The following is a 16,740-nucleotide window of genomic DNA, read 5'->3' on the forward strand; positions in this document are numbered from 1 at the left end:
AGATTATGTAAAGGTGCAAATTTCCAATTCTGAATGTCATTATATTGTATACCTAAAATGTACCAATGATTAGAATGAATAATTGATAACACAAAATAGGAGGAAAAGGTCCAAAGGGGAAGGGGTAGTGGGAGGGGCAGGGGAAAGGATAGAAGAGAAAGGAAAAATGATAAGAAATGGAAAAAATGGAAACAAAGTCTTTGTAAATAGGGAAGGGTGGAGGGGGTGAAGGGAGGGCTAGGAATGGGGAAAAAATAATAACCAAGATGCATCATGAAAAGGTACAAGTTCGCAATGAGAAATGTAAATGTGTTGTATACCTAAAATGTACCAATAAAAGAATTTAATTAAAAAAAGAGTATTGCCTCAATGTGGATCCATTTATCTATAAATATCTCTAGTTTCTCATTGTTTCTGGCCCAGTAATGCTCCATTTTATTAAAAAAACACATTTTCTTTATCCAATCTCCAGTTGATAGGCAAATGGGTTGTTTCCAAGTTTGGGCTATCACGAATTGTGCTGCTATGAACCTGGGTACACATACATCACTGTGGCATGATATTTTTAATTCTTTGTGGAAGACACCCAGCAGGGAAATAACAGGGTCAAACAGGTTTTCCAGGCCTAGTTATTTGAGGTATCTCCATACTGATTTCCACAGTGGTTGCATCAGTCTACACTCCCACCAGCAGTGGAGTAGAGTTCCTTTTTTCCCACAGCCCCACCAGCATTTGTTATTGGTTGATTTCATGATGGCAGCCATTCATTCTGGGATGAGATGGAATCTAAGTGTTCTTTTCATTTGGATCTCTTGAATGAACAGGGATGTTGAACATTTTTTCATATGTTTATTTGCTATTTCTACTTCTTTTTCTGAGAAATGTGTGTTCATTTCAGATGCCCATTTTTGGATTGGGTCTTAAATTTGGGAGATCTGATGTTTTAAAGTTCTTTATATATTCTAGATAGTAGACCATTTTCTGAGGGACAGCAGGTGAAGATTTTTTCCCACATTGGGGGTTGTCTCTTCACACTGTTGGTGGTTTCTCTTGCTGTGCAGAAGCTTTTTAATAAAACAGATCCCATTTGTTTATTTTTTGTGCTCATTCACGGGCAGCTGAGGTTTTGTTCATAAAAACTTTTCTTATACCAAAGTCTTCAATAGTTCTTCCTAACCTCTATTCCAGCTGTTTTAGTGTTTCTACTTTAATATTTAGATCTTTGATCCATTTCAATTTTAGTTTAGTGCATGGTGAGAGATGTAGGTCTAGTTTTAATCTTTGGCAAGTTGAAACCCAATTTTTCCAGCACCATTTATTAAAGAGGATGTCTTTCCTCCAGTGATGGTGTTTGGCTCCTTTGTGAAAGATGAGGTGGCTGAGTCTGTCTGGAGTTGTTACTGCATCTTCTAATCTGGTCCTAAGACCTGTTTCTTTGCGAGTACCATGCTGTTTTTATCACAGTAGCTTTGTCGTATAGTTTGAAGTTGGGGACTGTGATACCAACTACCTTGTTTTTATTGTCTAGTTATGCTTTTGCTATTGTAGGTCTCTTCTTCTTTCAAATCAATTTGTAGATTGTTTTCTCCAGGTCTGTGAAGTATTCTGCTGGGATTGTAATTGGGATTGCACTGAATCTATATAGCAGTTTTGGAATTATGGCCATTTTCACTATGTTAATTCTACCTAGCCAGGAGCAAGGGATGTCTTTCCATTTTCTGAAATCCTCTTCAATCTCTTTTTTCTTTTTTTTTTCTTTTATTTATTTTTTTAATTTTTAAAATATATATATTTATTGGTACATTTTAGGTATAAAATACATTTACTTTTATCATTGGGTGTTTGTACCAGAACATGATGCATCTTAGTTTTTATTTTTACTCCCATTACCTGTGCACCCTTCACCCTCTCCACCCTTCCCTATCTACACAGAGTTTGATTACATTTTTTTTCTCATAATTTCTTTCTTTCCCTTCTTCCCTTTCCCCTTTCCCTTCCACCATCCCCAAACCCTTGGACCTTTTCTTATTTCAAATTATCAATTATTCATTTTAATCATTTTCATCCTTATTTACACTTTCAATTTTTAACACTAGAGAAACTATTCGGTATTTACACATGTGTGTTCTATTTATTTCACTTAAGAGTATGGCCTCAATATGCATCCATTTACCTACAAATGCCTCTAGTTTCTCATTCTTTATGGCTGAGTAGTACTCCATTTTATAAAAAAACCACATCTTCTTTATCCAGTTTCCAGTCAATGGGCATTTGGGCTGTTTCCAAGCTTTAGCTATTACAAATTGTGCCGCTATAAACATAGGTGCACATATATCACTGTGGTATGATTCTTTTAATTCTTTGGGGAAGATTCCCAGTAGGGGAATAGCTGGGTCAAATGGGACCTGTAGTCCTAGTTCTTTGAGGTGTCACCATACTGATTTCCACAGTGGTTGCACCAGTCTACATTCCCACCAACAATGGAGAAGGGTTCCTTTCTCTCCACACCCCTGCCAGCATTTGTTATTTGTTGATTTCTTGATAGCAGCCATTCTTTGTGGGGTGAGGTGGAATCTCAGTGTTGTTTTCATCTGCATCTCTCCAATGACCAGTGATGTTGAACATTTTTTCATATATTTACTTGCTGTTTTTACTTCTTTGTCTGAGAAATGTCTGTTCATTTCAGATGCCCATTTTTGAATTGGATCTTTGAATTTGGGAGTTATGATTTTTTTCAGTTCTTTGTACATTCTTGATAGTAGACCTTTGTCTGAGCTACAGCTGCTAAATATTTCTTCCCACATTGTAGGTTGTCTCTTAGCTCTGTTAGTGGTTTCTCTTGCAGTGCAGAAGCTTTTTAATATGATGAGATCCTAGTTGTTGATTCTTTGTGCTGGCTCCCTTGCTACTGAAGATTTGTTCATAAAGTCTTTTCCTACGCCAATGTCATCAAGAGTTCTACCTAACTTATCTTCTAGCAAGTTTAGTGTTTCTGACTTAATATTTAGATCTTTAATCCACTTTGATCTTAGTTTAGTGCGCGGTGATAGGTATGGGTCTAGTTTTAATTTCTGACAGGTTGAAATCCAGTTTTTCCAACACCATTTATTAAATAGGCCATCTTTCCTCCAGTGAGGGTGGTTGGCTCCTTTGTCAAAAATGAGGTGACTGAGTATGTCAGGAGTTGTTTCTGCATCTTCTAATCTATCCCACTGATCTTCGGGTCTGTTTCTTTGCCAGTACCATGCTGTTTTTATCACAGTAGCTTTGTAGTATAGTTTCAAGTTGGGGGCTGTGATACCCCCAGCCATGTCTCTGTTGCCTAGGATTGCTTTTGTTATTCTAGGTTTCTTCTGTTTCCAAATGAATTTTTGGATTGTTTTCTCTAGTTCTCTGAAGTATATTGTTGGGAATTTCAATTGGCTTTGCATTGAAACTATATAGTCATTTTGGAAGTATGGCCATTTTCACTATATTGGTTCTTCCTACCCAGGAACAAGGGATATCTTTCCATTTTCTTATATCCTCTTCAATCTCCTTCTTCAGAGTGCTATAGTTTTCAGTGTAGAGGTCTTTTGCTTCCTTTGTTAGGTTGATTCCTAGATATTTCATTTTTTTAGATGCTATTGTAAAAGGAATTATTTCCTAAATTTCTCTCTCAATGGGTCTGCTATTTGCATATAAAAGGCTATTGTTTTTTGAGTGTTAACCTTGTATCCAGCTGCTCTACTGAATCTGTCAATTAGGTCTAGAAGAGTTTTGACTGAGTTTTTTGGGTCTTCTATGTAAAGTATCATATTATCAGCAAATAATGACAATTTCACTTCTTCCTTTCCTATCTTTATTCCTTTTATTTCTTTCTCTTGTCTAGTTGCTATGGGTAATGTTTCCAGGACAATATTGAACAGGAGTGATAGTGGGCCTCCTTGTCTTGTTCCCGATTTTAGTGTGAAAGTTTTAAGGTTTTGACCATTTAGTATGATGTTGGCTGTTGGTTTTTCATAGATAGCCTTAATCAGGTTGAGATAAAGACCTCCTATTCCAATTTTCTTTAGCGTTTTTATCATGAATGGGTGTTGGATTTTCAAACTGCCATATGTTTTAAAGGGGATAAAGAATGTCAGTTACAATAAGGGTTGGTAAGCTTTTTCTGTATAGGGACACAGAATAAATGTTTTTGTCTTTGCAGACCATACAGCTTCTATTGCCAACTGTTCAACTGTGCCATCATAGAACAAAAGCAGCCGCAGACAATGTGTAAATTAAGGGGATGTGGTTATGTCCTAATAAAACTTTATTTACAAAAATAGGCAGCAATTGAGATTGGGCCTGAGGGCTGCTGTTTGCCAATCCTTGACCTAGATTGTTAGGTACATGCCTCCCCAATATCTCTTCTTCCCTCTCTCAGATATGCCACTATTTGTGTTTGTCCTGACTTTGTCAGTAGCATTCACAAGTCTCATATAGTGCTTTCCATTTTATTTAAGAGGAAAGTGATTAAAAGTGATTAGAAGATGTACGTGAGGGAAAAGGGGTTTGTACCAAATGGTGGGTACATGGGGACTTTGCTATGCCTTTGGAGGACCTCTACATATCACCATCCCTAGTTATTTTGGAGCCTAAGGGTTCATTTTCCAAAGAGCAGTCCTCATGTCTGCTGGATGGATATGCTTGGCTCCCAGGGCTCCAGAGGCTAAAAATGGAGTGATGTCTCACAGTGTAGGATGCTAACTTCTGATTTCATTCCCTCTTTTTGCAGGTTTGTTTCCAGATTAACAGTCAATCTCTTTTTTCAGAGCACTCTAGTTTTCAGAGTAGAGGTCTTTGATTTCCTTTGTTAGGTTGATTCCTAGGTATTTCAATTTCTGGATGGTATTGTGAAAGAAATTGATTTCCCCATTTCTCTCTCAGTGAGTCTGTTTTTTGTGTACAGAAAAGTTATTGATTTTTGTGTGTTGACCTTGTATCCATCTACTTTACTGAAATTGGTTAAATCTAGAAGACTTTTGGTGGAGTTCTTAGGGTCTTCTGTATAGAGTATCATGTTATCTGCAAATAATGACAGTTTGACTTTTGTTTCCTACCTAAAGGAATTTTATTTTTATTTATTTCTTCTATTTCTTTCTCTTCTCTAATTTCTGTGGCTAATATTTCCAAAACTATATTGAAAAGGAGTGATGACAGTGGGCATCCTTCTCTTGTTCCTGATTTTAGTGTGAAGGATTTCAGTTTTTGACTATTTAGTATGATATTGGCTGTTGGTTTTTCATAGATGGCTTTTATGAGATTGAGGTAGAGTGAATGTATTCCAATTTTTGTAGGAATATTAACATAAATGCATAATGGATTTTCTCAAATGCTTTTTCTGCATCTATTTTAATGATCATATGGTATTTGTCCTTGGTTCTATTAATACAGTACATTAGATTTATTGATTTGCATATGTTGAGCCATCCATCCCTGGGAAAATTCCACTTGCTCAGGGTGTATGATCTTCTTGATGATCTTCTGCATTCTATTTGTCAGGACCTTATTAAGGATTTTGGCATCTATGTTCATTAGTGAGATTGGCCTATAGTTCTCTTTTTTGAATGGATCTTTCTCTGCTTTGTGGATCAAGGTAATGCTTGCTTACAGGAATGAATTTGGTAGTATTGCTTCCCTTTCATTTTCATTGAAGAGCTTAAACTGTAGTGGCAGTAGTTCCTCTCTAAATGTCTTGTACAATTCAGAGTGAAACCATCAGGATCCGGAATTTTCTTAGTTGGTAAGTTTTTAATTATATTTTCAATTTCATTGATTGATATTGCATCATTTAGAATTTTTGGGTCATTTTCGTTCAAATTTGGTAATTCACACATACCTAGGAATCTGTCCATTTCTTCTGTGTTTTAAATCTTATTGGTGTATGCAGTTTTAAAATAGGTATTGGTGAACCTCTGGATTTCTGCTGGGCCCATTGTAATTTCATCCTTTTCCTTCCAGTTGCATGGATTTGGACCTTTTACTTCCCTTTTTTGATAAGTTTGGCCAAGGGTTTGTCAATTTTATATATTCTTTCAAAGAACCAATTCTTGGCTTCATTGATTTTTTGTATTGTTCTCTTAGTCTACATTGCATTGATTTCTGCTCTGATCTTAATACTTTCCTCCCTAGTATGAGCTTTGTGTTGGTCCAGGTCTTCTTTTTCTAGGAGGTTGAGGTTCAGTATCAGGTTGTGCAATTGAGCTCGCTGTTTTCCCAATGTGAGTACTCACTGCTATGAATTACCCTTGTAAGACTGCTTTCATTGGGTCCAATACATTCTGATATGTTGTATTGTTATTGTCCTTTAGTTGTAGGAACTGTGATTTCTTCTTTTTTTATTAAACTTTTTTATTGGTACATTGTAGGTATACAAGACAATTACATTTCTCATTGGGAATTGTACTTTTACATAGTGCATTTGGTTCATATTTTTCCCCATTCCTAGCCCTCCCTTCACCCCCTCCACCCTTCCCTATTTACAAAGACTTTATTTCCATTTTTTCCATTTCTCAGCATTTTTCCTTTCCCCTCTTTCCTTTCCCCTGCCCCTCCCACTACCCCTACCCCTTTGGACCTTTTCTTCCTATTTTGCATTATTGATTATTCATTCTAATCATTTGTACATTTTAGGTATACAATATAATGACATTCCTCATTGGAAATTTGCACCTTTACATAGTCTCTCTTGGTTCTTATTTTTCACCCTTATCCAGCTCTCCCTTCAACCCCTCCATTCCTCTGTATTTACAAAGATTTTTGTTCCCATTGTTCCATTTTCTCATATTAATCCCATTCCCTTCTATCCTTTCCCCTAGCCCTCCAATTTCCTTCCTCTTTGCCCCTTTTCTTCCTATTTCACATTAACTATTATACATTTTAGTCCTTATTTACACTTTCAGTTTCTCACACCAGAGAAACTATTCAGTATTTACACGTGTGTCCTATTTATTTCATTTAAGAGTATGGCCTCAATGTGCATCCACTTAGCTATAAATGTCTCTAATTTCTCATTTTTTATGGCTGAGTAGTACTCCATTAAAAAAAAAACCCACATATTCTTTACCCAGTCTCCAGTTGATGGGCATTTGGGCTGTTTCCAAGTTTTAGTTATCACAAACTGTGCTGCTACGAACATGGGTGCACATATATCACTGTGGTATGATTCTTTTAATTATTTGGGGAAGATCCCCAGCAGTGGAATAACAGGGTCAAATGGGACTTCCAGTCCTAGTTCTTTGAGGTATCTCCATACTGATTTCCACAGTGGTTGCACCAGTCTACACTCCCACCAGCAGTGGAGCAGGGTTCCTCTTTCCCCACAGCCCCACCAGCATTTGTTACTGGTTGATTTCATGATAGCAGCAATTCTTTCTGGGGTGAAGTAGTCTGATCTTTTTAAGTTCTTTATAGATTTGAGATAGTAGACCTTTGTCTGAGGAAGAGCAGGTGAAGATTTTTTCCCACATTGTGGGTTGTCTCTTCGCACTGCTGGTGGTTTCACTTGCTGTGCAGAAGCTTTTTAATAAGAAGAGATCCCACTTGTTGATTGTTTGTGCTAGTTCATGGGCAACTGAGGTTTTGTTCATAAAATCCTTTCCTACACCGATGTCTTCAAGGGTTCTACCTAACCTCTATTCCAACTGGTTCAGAGTTTTGATTTTAATATTTAGATCTTTAATCCATTTTGATTTTAGTTTAGTGAATGGTGAGAGATATAGGTCTAGTTTTAATCTTTGGCAAGATGAAGCCCAATTTTGCCAGCACCATTTATTAAAAAGGCTGTCTTTCCTCCAGTGAGGGTGTTTGGCTCCTTTGTCGAAGATGAGATGGCTGAGTGTGTCTGGTGTTGTTTCTGCATCTTCTAATCTGTTCCACTGGTCCTCAAGTCTGTTTCTTTGCCAGTACCATGCTGTTTTTATCACAGTAGCTTTGTAGTAGAGTTGCAGGTTGGGGATTGTGATACCCTGCCATGCCTCTGTTACCTAGAATTGCTTTTGCTTTTCTGGGTCTCTTCTTGTTCCAAATGAATTTTTGGATTGTTTTCTCAAGGTCCATGAAGTGTGCTGCTGGGATCTCAATTGGAATTGCATTGACTCTATATAGCAGTTTTGGAAGTATGGCCATTTTCACTATATTAATCCTTCCTACTCAGGAGCAGGGGATATCGGTCTGTTTTCTGATATCATCTTCAATCTCTCTTTTCAGAGTGCTAGAGTGTTCAGAGAAGAGGTCTTTGATTGCTTTTGTTAGGATGATTCCTAGGTATTTCAGTTTTTTGGATGCTATTGGGAAAGGAATTATTTGCCCTATTTCTCTCTCAGTAAGTCTGTCATTTGCGTAGAGGAAAGCTATTGATTTTTGTGTGTTGACCTTGTAACCAGCTACTTGACTGAATTTGGTTATTAAGTCTAGAAGACTTTTGGTGGAGTTCTTGGGGTCTTCTATATAGAGTATCATGTCATCTGCAAATAATGACAATTTGATTTCTTCATTTCCTATCTTTATTCCTTTTATTTCTTTCTCTTGTCTAATTGCTGTGGCTAATGTTTCCAGAACTATATTGAACAAGAATGGTGATAGTGGACATCCTTCTCTTGTTCTTGATTTTAGTGTGAAGGATTTCAGTTTTTGACCATTTAGTATGATATTGGCTTTGGTTTTTCATAGATGGCTTCTATCAGTTTGAGGTAGAGATCATCTATTCCAATTATTGTAGGGTTTTTATCATAAATGCATGTTGGATTTTGTCAAATGCTTTTTCTGCATCTATGGAGATAATCATATGGTTTTTGTCCTTGGCTCTATGGATATAGTGTATTACATTGATTGATTTGCCTATGTTGAACCATCCCTGCATCCCTGGGATGAATCCCACTTGATCAGGGTGTATGATCTTCTTGATGATCTTCTGCATTCTGTTTGCCATTATCTTATTAAGGATTTTTGCATCTATGTTCATTAGTGAGATTGGCCTATAGTTCTCCTTTTCAGTTGGGTCTTTCTCTGCTTTGGGGATCAAGATGATGCTTGCTTCCAGGATAGAATTTGGGAGTATTGCTTCCCTTTCAATTTCTTTGAAGAGTTTAAACAGTAGTGGCAGCAGTTCCTCTCTAAATGTCTTATAGAATTCAGCAGTGAAGCCATCAGGGCCTGGGGTTTTCTTAGTTGATAAGTTTTTAATTACATTTTCAATTTCATTGTTTGATATTGGGTTGTTCAGAATTTTTCAGGCCTTCTTCGTTCAACTTTGGTAATTCATATGTATCTAGGAATCTGTCTATTTCTTCTGTGTTGTCCATCTTATTGGTGTATAGGTTCTGGAAGTAGGTATTGATGATCCTCTGGATTTCTGCTGGGTCTGTTGTAACTTCACCCTTTTCATTCCTAATTGCATGGATTTGGGCCTTTTCTTTCCTTTTTCTGACAAGGTTTCCTAAGGGTGTTTCAATTTTGTTGATTCTTTCGAAGAACCAACTCTTGGCTTCATTGATTTTTTTGTGTCATTCTCTTAGTCTCCATTGCATTGATTTCTCCTCTGAGCTTTATAATTTCCTCACTAGTATGAGCTCTGGGGTTGTCCTGTTCTTCTTTTTCTAGAAGCTTGAGGTTCAGCATCAGGTTGTTTAATTGGGCTCATTCTGTTATCCTAATATGTGTATTCACTGCTATGAATTTCCCTCATAAGACTGCTTTCATTGTGTCCCATAGATTCTGATATGTTATATTGTCATTGTCATTTAATTGAAGGAACTGTCTGATTTCTTCTTTAATTTCCTCCATGACCCATTGGTTATTCAGAAGTGTATTGCTCAATTTCCACGTGTTTATGAAATTTTTTGACTTTCTTTTGCTATGGATCTCCAATTTCATCTCACTATGGTCTGGTAATATACAGGGGATAACTTCAATTCCTTTACACTTACGTAAACATGTTCTATGTGTGAGTATGTGGTCTATTTTGGAGAATGACCCATGTGCAGCTGAGAAGAATGTGTATTCTGATTTTGTGGGGTGGAAGACTCTGAAAACATCTGTTAAGTTCATTTGTTCAAGAGTTCGATTGAGTTCTAGTATTTCATTACTTATTTTTAGTCTAGTTGATCTATCTATTTGTGACAGTGGGGTGTTGAGGTCCCCCACTACAATGGTATTAGTGCATATATGACTTTTCATGTTCGTTAGTACTTGTTTTACATAGTTGTGTGCACTAGTGTTTGGTGCATAAAATTTTATGATTGTCATCTCTTCCTCTTGGCTTCTTCCCTTTACAACTTCTTCATCTCTCTTAATCAGTGTTGGTTTGAAATCTACTTGATCTGCCAAGAGGATAGCTACTCCTGCTTTTTTTTTGGTTCCTGTCGCATGGAGTATTGTTTTCCACACCTTAACTTTCAGTCTATGAATTTCCTTTTGGAAATTTCCTTCTTGTATGCAGCATATTGTTAGATTTTGCTTCTTGACCCATTCTGCCAGTCTATTTCTTTTGATTGGTGAATTGAGACCATTAATGTTGATGGTTATAACTGAAACGTATTGACTTGTCATTGCCATGACTTTTTCTTTTTGTTGGGTTCTCCCCCTTTACATTTAATTTCTTGTCATGCCAGGTGGGTTCATTCTGCTTTGTTTCCTGGTGTTGTGATCCTCAATGTCTGCTCCTAACATACTGTGTAAAATTCTTTGCAGTGCTGGTTTGGTATTCACAAAGTTCCTAAGGTGCTCTTTGTCATGAAAGTATCTTATTTCTCCATCAATTCTGAAAGATAGTTTTTCAGGGTACATCAATCTGGGTTGGAGGCTGTTTTCTTTTAGGGCTTGGAATATGTCACTCCAAGCTCTTCTGCCTTGATGGTTTGTGTTGAGAAGTCTGCTGTGATTCTGATGGGCTTCCCTTTGTATGTGATTTGTTTCTTTTCTCTGACTGCTTGGAGAACTTTGTTCTTCTGTTGTGTTTCTGGAATCTTCACAATCATATGCCTATGTGTAGATTTTTTTGATCAAGGCTATTTGGAGTCCTATATGCCTCACTTATCTGTATGTCAAGCTCTTTTCCCCTGCTTGGGAAGTTTTCTGCCATTATTTCTCTGAAGAGGTTTTTTATGTCATCTGCACTCTCTACTGTTTCTTCACTAACTCCAATCAGTCTTATGTTATTCTTCTTTGCATCATCTAGCAGCTGCTGGATTGATTTCTCATGTTCCCTTATAATTTTGAAGCAATTTTTCTTTTCCTGGTCACTAATTGAAATCTTATCTTCTATATCTGAAATTCTGTCCTCACATTGGCTCATTCTGCTGTGTAGACTTTCAATGGAGTTTTTCATGTCCTGGAAATCTATTTGCATCTGTTTTATGGATTCCATTTGTTTCCTATGTTATGATTCCATCATGTTCCTGAGCTCCTCTCTAGATTTATTAGTCATGTCTTGCACTAGGGTCACAATTTCTCCTGTTATCTGAGAAATTATTTCTAATTTCATTTTTTCCAGATCCCCTTTTGTTGCCAGTTCAGTGGGTCCAGGTGTTTGAGTGTCAGAGTGTTCCATCTCATTTCCCTTTGGGGTTTCTGTAGGTGATCTGGAAGTCTGGTTTTGAGACTTATTTATGTGTTTTCTCATTTCGATGGGGGGGGGCTGTTGGCACCTTCATGGATTACCTCCTCTGAGCTGGGAGAGGTGGGACAAGGGTCTTTAGCAGCGGTAGGGATGGTGGCCCAAATGCCCTTTCCTGTGGGCTGGGAGTGGCGGGACAGAAGATGGCCCAAAAGTCCTTTCCTCTGGGCTGATAGCAGCAGGAGGGATGGTGGCCAGGAAGTCCCTTCCTCTGGACCAGGAGCAGTGGGATGGCGGCTCTGGAGCCCCTACCTCTGGGCCAGGAGCAGTGAGACTCATGGTCTGGTGGTCCCTTGTCCTCTGGGTCTTGGTAGTGTGGAACCAGGTGGCTGTACAGAGGAGCGGGGGTGGGGTCCAGTGGATTGTTGCTGGGGTCGGGGCTGATTCAGTGTGTTCTGCTGGACTCGGGGCCTTGGTAGGGTGTGCGCAGACCTGCCTGTCTGCAGCGGGCTCTGTGATTTCTTCTTTAATTTACTGTGTGACCCATTAGTTATTCAGAAGTGTTTTGCACAGTTTTCATTTGTTTATTAATTTTTTCTGGTTTCTTTAGCTATTGATGTCCAATTACATTATGCTGAGGTCTGACAATATACAGGGGATAATTTCAGTTCCTTTGTACTTATTCAAACATCTTCTTTGAGTGAGTATGTGTCTGTTTTAGAGAATTCATAGTCTTTACAATGAGCTACATCCCCAGCCTATATTTAAATTTTTGGAGATATGGTCTTTATAAGTTGCTAAATTGATCAGACGGGGCTTCAATTTGTGAACCTCCTCCCTAAGCCTCCAAGAGTGTTGGGATTACAGGCATGCACCACCACACCAGGCTTCCTCAGTCAAATAATGTTCCATGAGGGAAAATGGCAGACAGGGCAGGGATTTTTTTCCTTCTATAGTTTTGTCTTTTTTTAGAGGGAAAAAGACTTCATTGTTACTTCTATTTGGGCTTGTTATTTTAATTGGTTATCCAAAAACATACCAGCTTAGGTATCACTCCAGAACAGAGGGATAAAAATTTATATTATTTAGCATGAGAAAATATGAGTTTTGTCTGGGTTAAACTAGTATCAAAGAAGTCAGTAGTTGTTTAAAGACTTCATATCACTATACTATTTTTATTCAGTATTTATGACTAAACATAAGAGTGAGAATATTAGTGAATAGAATGTCATCAAAACTCTTTTGAAGGAACTTAACTCTGAAAGATACTTTCAAATGAATGCTGCAAATGCTCCTTGTCGTTAATGTATTTTCTTGGTGCTATAAGAGAACCATTGCTATTGAAAACACAACACAACACTTTCTAATAATTGCCACTTCATAAAATAGAACTTTGTGCTGATAATAAAGTAACAAAATATTTTTCATTTATTGAGCCTTTAAATCTTCTAAGATCAATTTCTAAATTTATTAATAACATAAAAATTTCCAGAACATGCAGCATTGAGCTGTATCTCACATGCTTTTAAAGCACAATCCCTTTTAACTGGCAAGAAAATGCAATGAAGTGTATTTTTGAATGTACTAAAATACGTAAGTAGCAATACTTTATTAATTTCATTTTAAATTCAAGAAAAATGAACCTCTGATGGTACAAACAGAATGGAAGACAAGCTAGGTAGCATTTACAAAATTTATGATTAATCTTCAGTTTTAAATAACTAACCTAACTTCTATTAGCTTTAGTTTAACATAAAAAATAATAATACCTATATTATCTGACTTGCTCCCTTGAATATTTAAGTGGATGACATGCAAAGGTTTAAAAAGTCTAATTTCTGGCAATCAGACACTCAATGAACAATTTTTGAAATCAAAAAAGTCATCAACTCTGTAATATTTGTGCATTAATAAAACTAACTTTTGAAGTTGCTAAACTGAACTTGTTGTACATTATCAGTAATCGACATTTTGGTAGGGTTAATTCACAAAATTTTCAAGAGTGAGGCTATTTCTAAGTTCAAAACATCAAATATATATTCCAAATTTTACATTTTCTTATTGAGATATAACACATAGGAAAACAATACATATTTTTAGTTTGTAATACCAGTGTTAGAAGAGTGTTCCTTAACTAAGAGTGATATAACTTTACTGTGTTATGGTTGTTAATCATATAAAATTGTCAACATAATAAATGCATTTCAAAGGACAGTGATTTGCACATAGGGATTGATCAGAATATTGTTGGTGTTAATTAATTTATTTATAGTTGTAGATTTCATCAAACTGTGGGAGTAGTTCTCATTAGAACACTTTTGGTAGAATGCACTTTCCTCCCCAAACACATCAAATGGCCTAGGAAAGAAGTTGATCTACATACCAATGGAAGGAATAGTATACACTGACACACCAAAGCACCATTTAATCAATTCCCACAGAGGGTTGATAGGCTTCCCATGGTCACCAAGCAGATCCACAAATTTCACAGGTTCCTAAGGTTGAGAAAGAAAACACAATAAGGTTTTTTAAAAGTTTTGTTAATGAAAAATGGCCAATATCATTAACTATCAGATAGATGGAAGTCAAACAACAATAAGATATGTTATACAAGTTAGAATGGGCATTTTTTAAAAAAATGACAAATACTGGTAGCATTTGGAGAAAAAGTAACTTTCCAACAAGATTTGGGAGAATGTAAATTATTAAAATAATTATTAAGATTAGTAAAAAACTGAAAACATTTATCAGATGATCTAGCAATCTCACTTCTAAGAATATATGCCAAAGAATTGAAAATGTCATACCAAGGAAATCCCTGATTCAATCTGTTTATTGTGATGCTATTCACAATAACAATAATATGTAATCAGCTCAGTTGTCTGTCACTAATCAGTTGACAAAGAAAATATATATACATGTGTGTGTGCACATGTATGTGTGCTATTTATCCATAAAGAAAAAAACTAAAATGGTTTCTTGCAATAAAATGTTAACTAGACTGTATCTTCATTTTTCTTAATTTTTACTAGTAGATATTTGCACTATATAATTACTGCAAACATCATGAGGGATCGGTACATACATATTAAAGCCTTTAATTCTTTTACATCACCTATCCCTCCACTTTCCTCCTATTTCCTTCAATTCTTGATTTGTTTCTCATTTACAAAATATTTATTTGCAGAAGACTGTAACATCAATTTTTCCCAAAGCAGGATGTAAACAGTTAATCCCACAACTGGCTTCTTTTCAGAAGTGAGTCTGGCTGAAGCCTACTTGCTAAGATCAGAGTATCTCACACCAAATTCTGTTCCCACTACTAAAATCTTCTAACTAATAGGACAGTATTCTAATTACAACCACATATTTTGTCTATTCTGTTCCTATTTGTGAATGCTTTGTCTTGTCTTTTATGAACTCGTTTATATTAATTTCCATAGAAACCACACAAATGCATAGCCTCAAAAATAGTACTCACCTTGCACATAGCTCACCTTTACCCCAACTGATTACTAATAAAAATCAGTGGCTTGGACAGGCCATTACCTTTGTCAGTTGCATTGGCATTGGACATCCACTTTCTTTTTTTTTCAATTTAATTTTATTGGTACATTTAATGTATACAATAAAATGACATTCTTCATTGGAAATTGGCACCTTTACATAATCTTTCTTGGTTCTTATTTTTCCCTCATCCCCTGCCCTCCCTTAAAATCCTCCCTCCCTTAAAATCCTCCATCCCTCCCAATTTACAAAGACTTTGTTTCCATTTTTTCATTTTCTCATATTAATTCCATTCCCTTCTTTCCTTTCCAATAACCATCCCACTTCCCCTTCCCCTTTGCCCCTTTTCTTCCTACTTCACATTATCTATTTATTATAACTTTTATTCCTAACACTTTCAGAGTCTCACAACAGAGAAACTATTTTGTATTTAGACATGTGTGTCCTATTTATTTCCCTTGAGTAATGGCCTCAATATGCGTCCATTAAGCTATAAATGTCTCTAATTCCTCATTTTTTTCTGGCTGAGTAGTACTCTATTTAATAACAAAACCACATTTTCTTTATCCTGTCTCCAGTTGATGGGCATTTGGGCTGATTCCAAATATTAGCTATTACAAACTGTGCTACTGTGAACATGGGTGCACATATATCACTGTGATATGATTCTTTTCATACTGTGGGGAAAATACCCAGCAGGGGAATAGTTGGGTCAAATGGAACTTTCAGTCCTAGTTCTCTGAGGTATCTCAATACTAATTTCCACAGTGGTTGCACCAGTTGACCCTCCCACCAGCAGTGGAGTAAGGTTCCTCTTTCCCCACAGCCCCACCAGCATTTGCTATTGGTTGATGTCATGATAGCAGCCATTCTTTCTGGGGTGAGGTGGAATCTCAGCATTGTTTTGATTTGCATCTCTGAAATGACCAGTGATGTTGAACATTTTTTCATATGTTTATTTGCTACTTCTACTTCTTTGAGAAATATCTGTTCATTTCAGATGCCCATACTTGGATTGGGTCTTTAAATTTGGGAGGTCTGATTTTTTTAAAGATTCTAGATAGCAGACCTGTGTCTGAGGAACAGCAGGTGAAAATTTTTTCCCACATTGTGGGTTGTGTCACCACACTATTGGTGGTTTCTCTTTCTGTGCAGAAGCTTTTTAATAAGAAGAGATCCCACTTGTTGCTTGTTTGTGCTAGTTAATGGGCAATTGAGGTTTTCTTCATAAAATCTTTTCTTACACTAATGTCTTCAAGAATTGTACCTAACATCTGTTTCATCCAGTTCAAAGAAGAGCTCTTTGATTTCTTTTGTTAGGTTGATTCCTAGGTATTTCTGTTTTTTGGATGCTCTTATGAAAGGAATTGTTTGCCCTGTTTCTCTCTCAGTGAGTCTGTTGTTTGTGTAGAGGAAAACTATTGATTTTTGTGTGTTGACCTTGTATCCAGTTACTTTACTGGATTTGGTTATTAAGTCTAAAAGACTTTTTGTGGAGTTCTTGAGACTTTCCACATAGAGTATCATGTCATCGGCAAATAATGACAATTTGACTTCCTCATTTCCTATCTTTATTCAATTTGTTTCTTTCTCCTGTCTAATTGCTGCGGCTAATGTTTCCAAAATTATATCAAACAGGAGTGGTGATAGTGGAG

At 36.6% G+C, this 16,740-nt stretch overlaps 1 protein-coding gene across 1 annotated transcript in view; it reads right to left on the reverse strand.

Annotated features, from left to right (window-relative positions):
- The window catches only part of Faah2 (fatty acid amide hydrolase 2), a 261,184-nt gene that overhangs the window by 19,537 nt on the left and 224,907 nt on the right, over positions 1-16,740 (reverse strand). The window contains exon 9 of the mRNA XM_004873576.3: positions 13,962-14,073. Coding sequence (XP_004873633.1) covers positions 13,962-14,073 — 112 coding nt within the window. The remainder of the gene's footprint in view (positions 1-13,961; positions 14,074-16,740) is intronic.

This window comes from Heterocephalus glaber, unplaced genomic scaffold (genome assembly GCF_053883595.1).
Source record: "Heterocephalus glaber isolate CG9 unplaced genomic scaffold, H.glaber_assembly_v1.0 deba00000936, whole genome shotgun sequence".
Lineage (NCBI taxonomy): Eukaryota > Metazoa > Chordata > Mammalia > Rodentia > Bathyergidae > Heterocephalus > Heterocephalus glaber.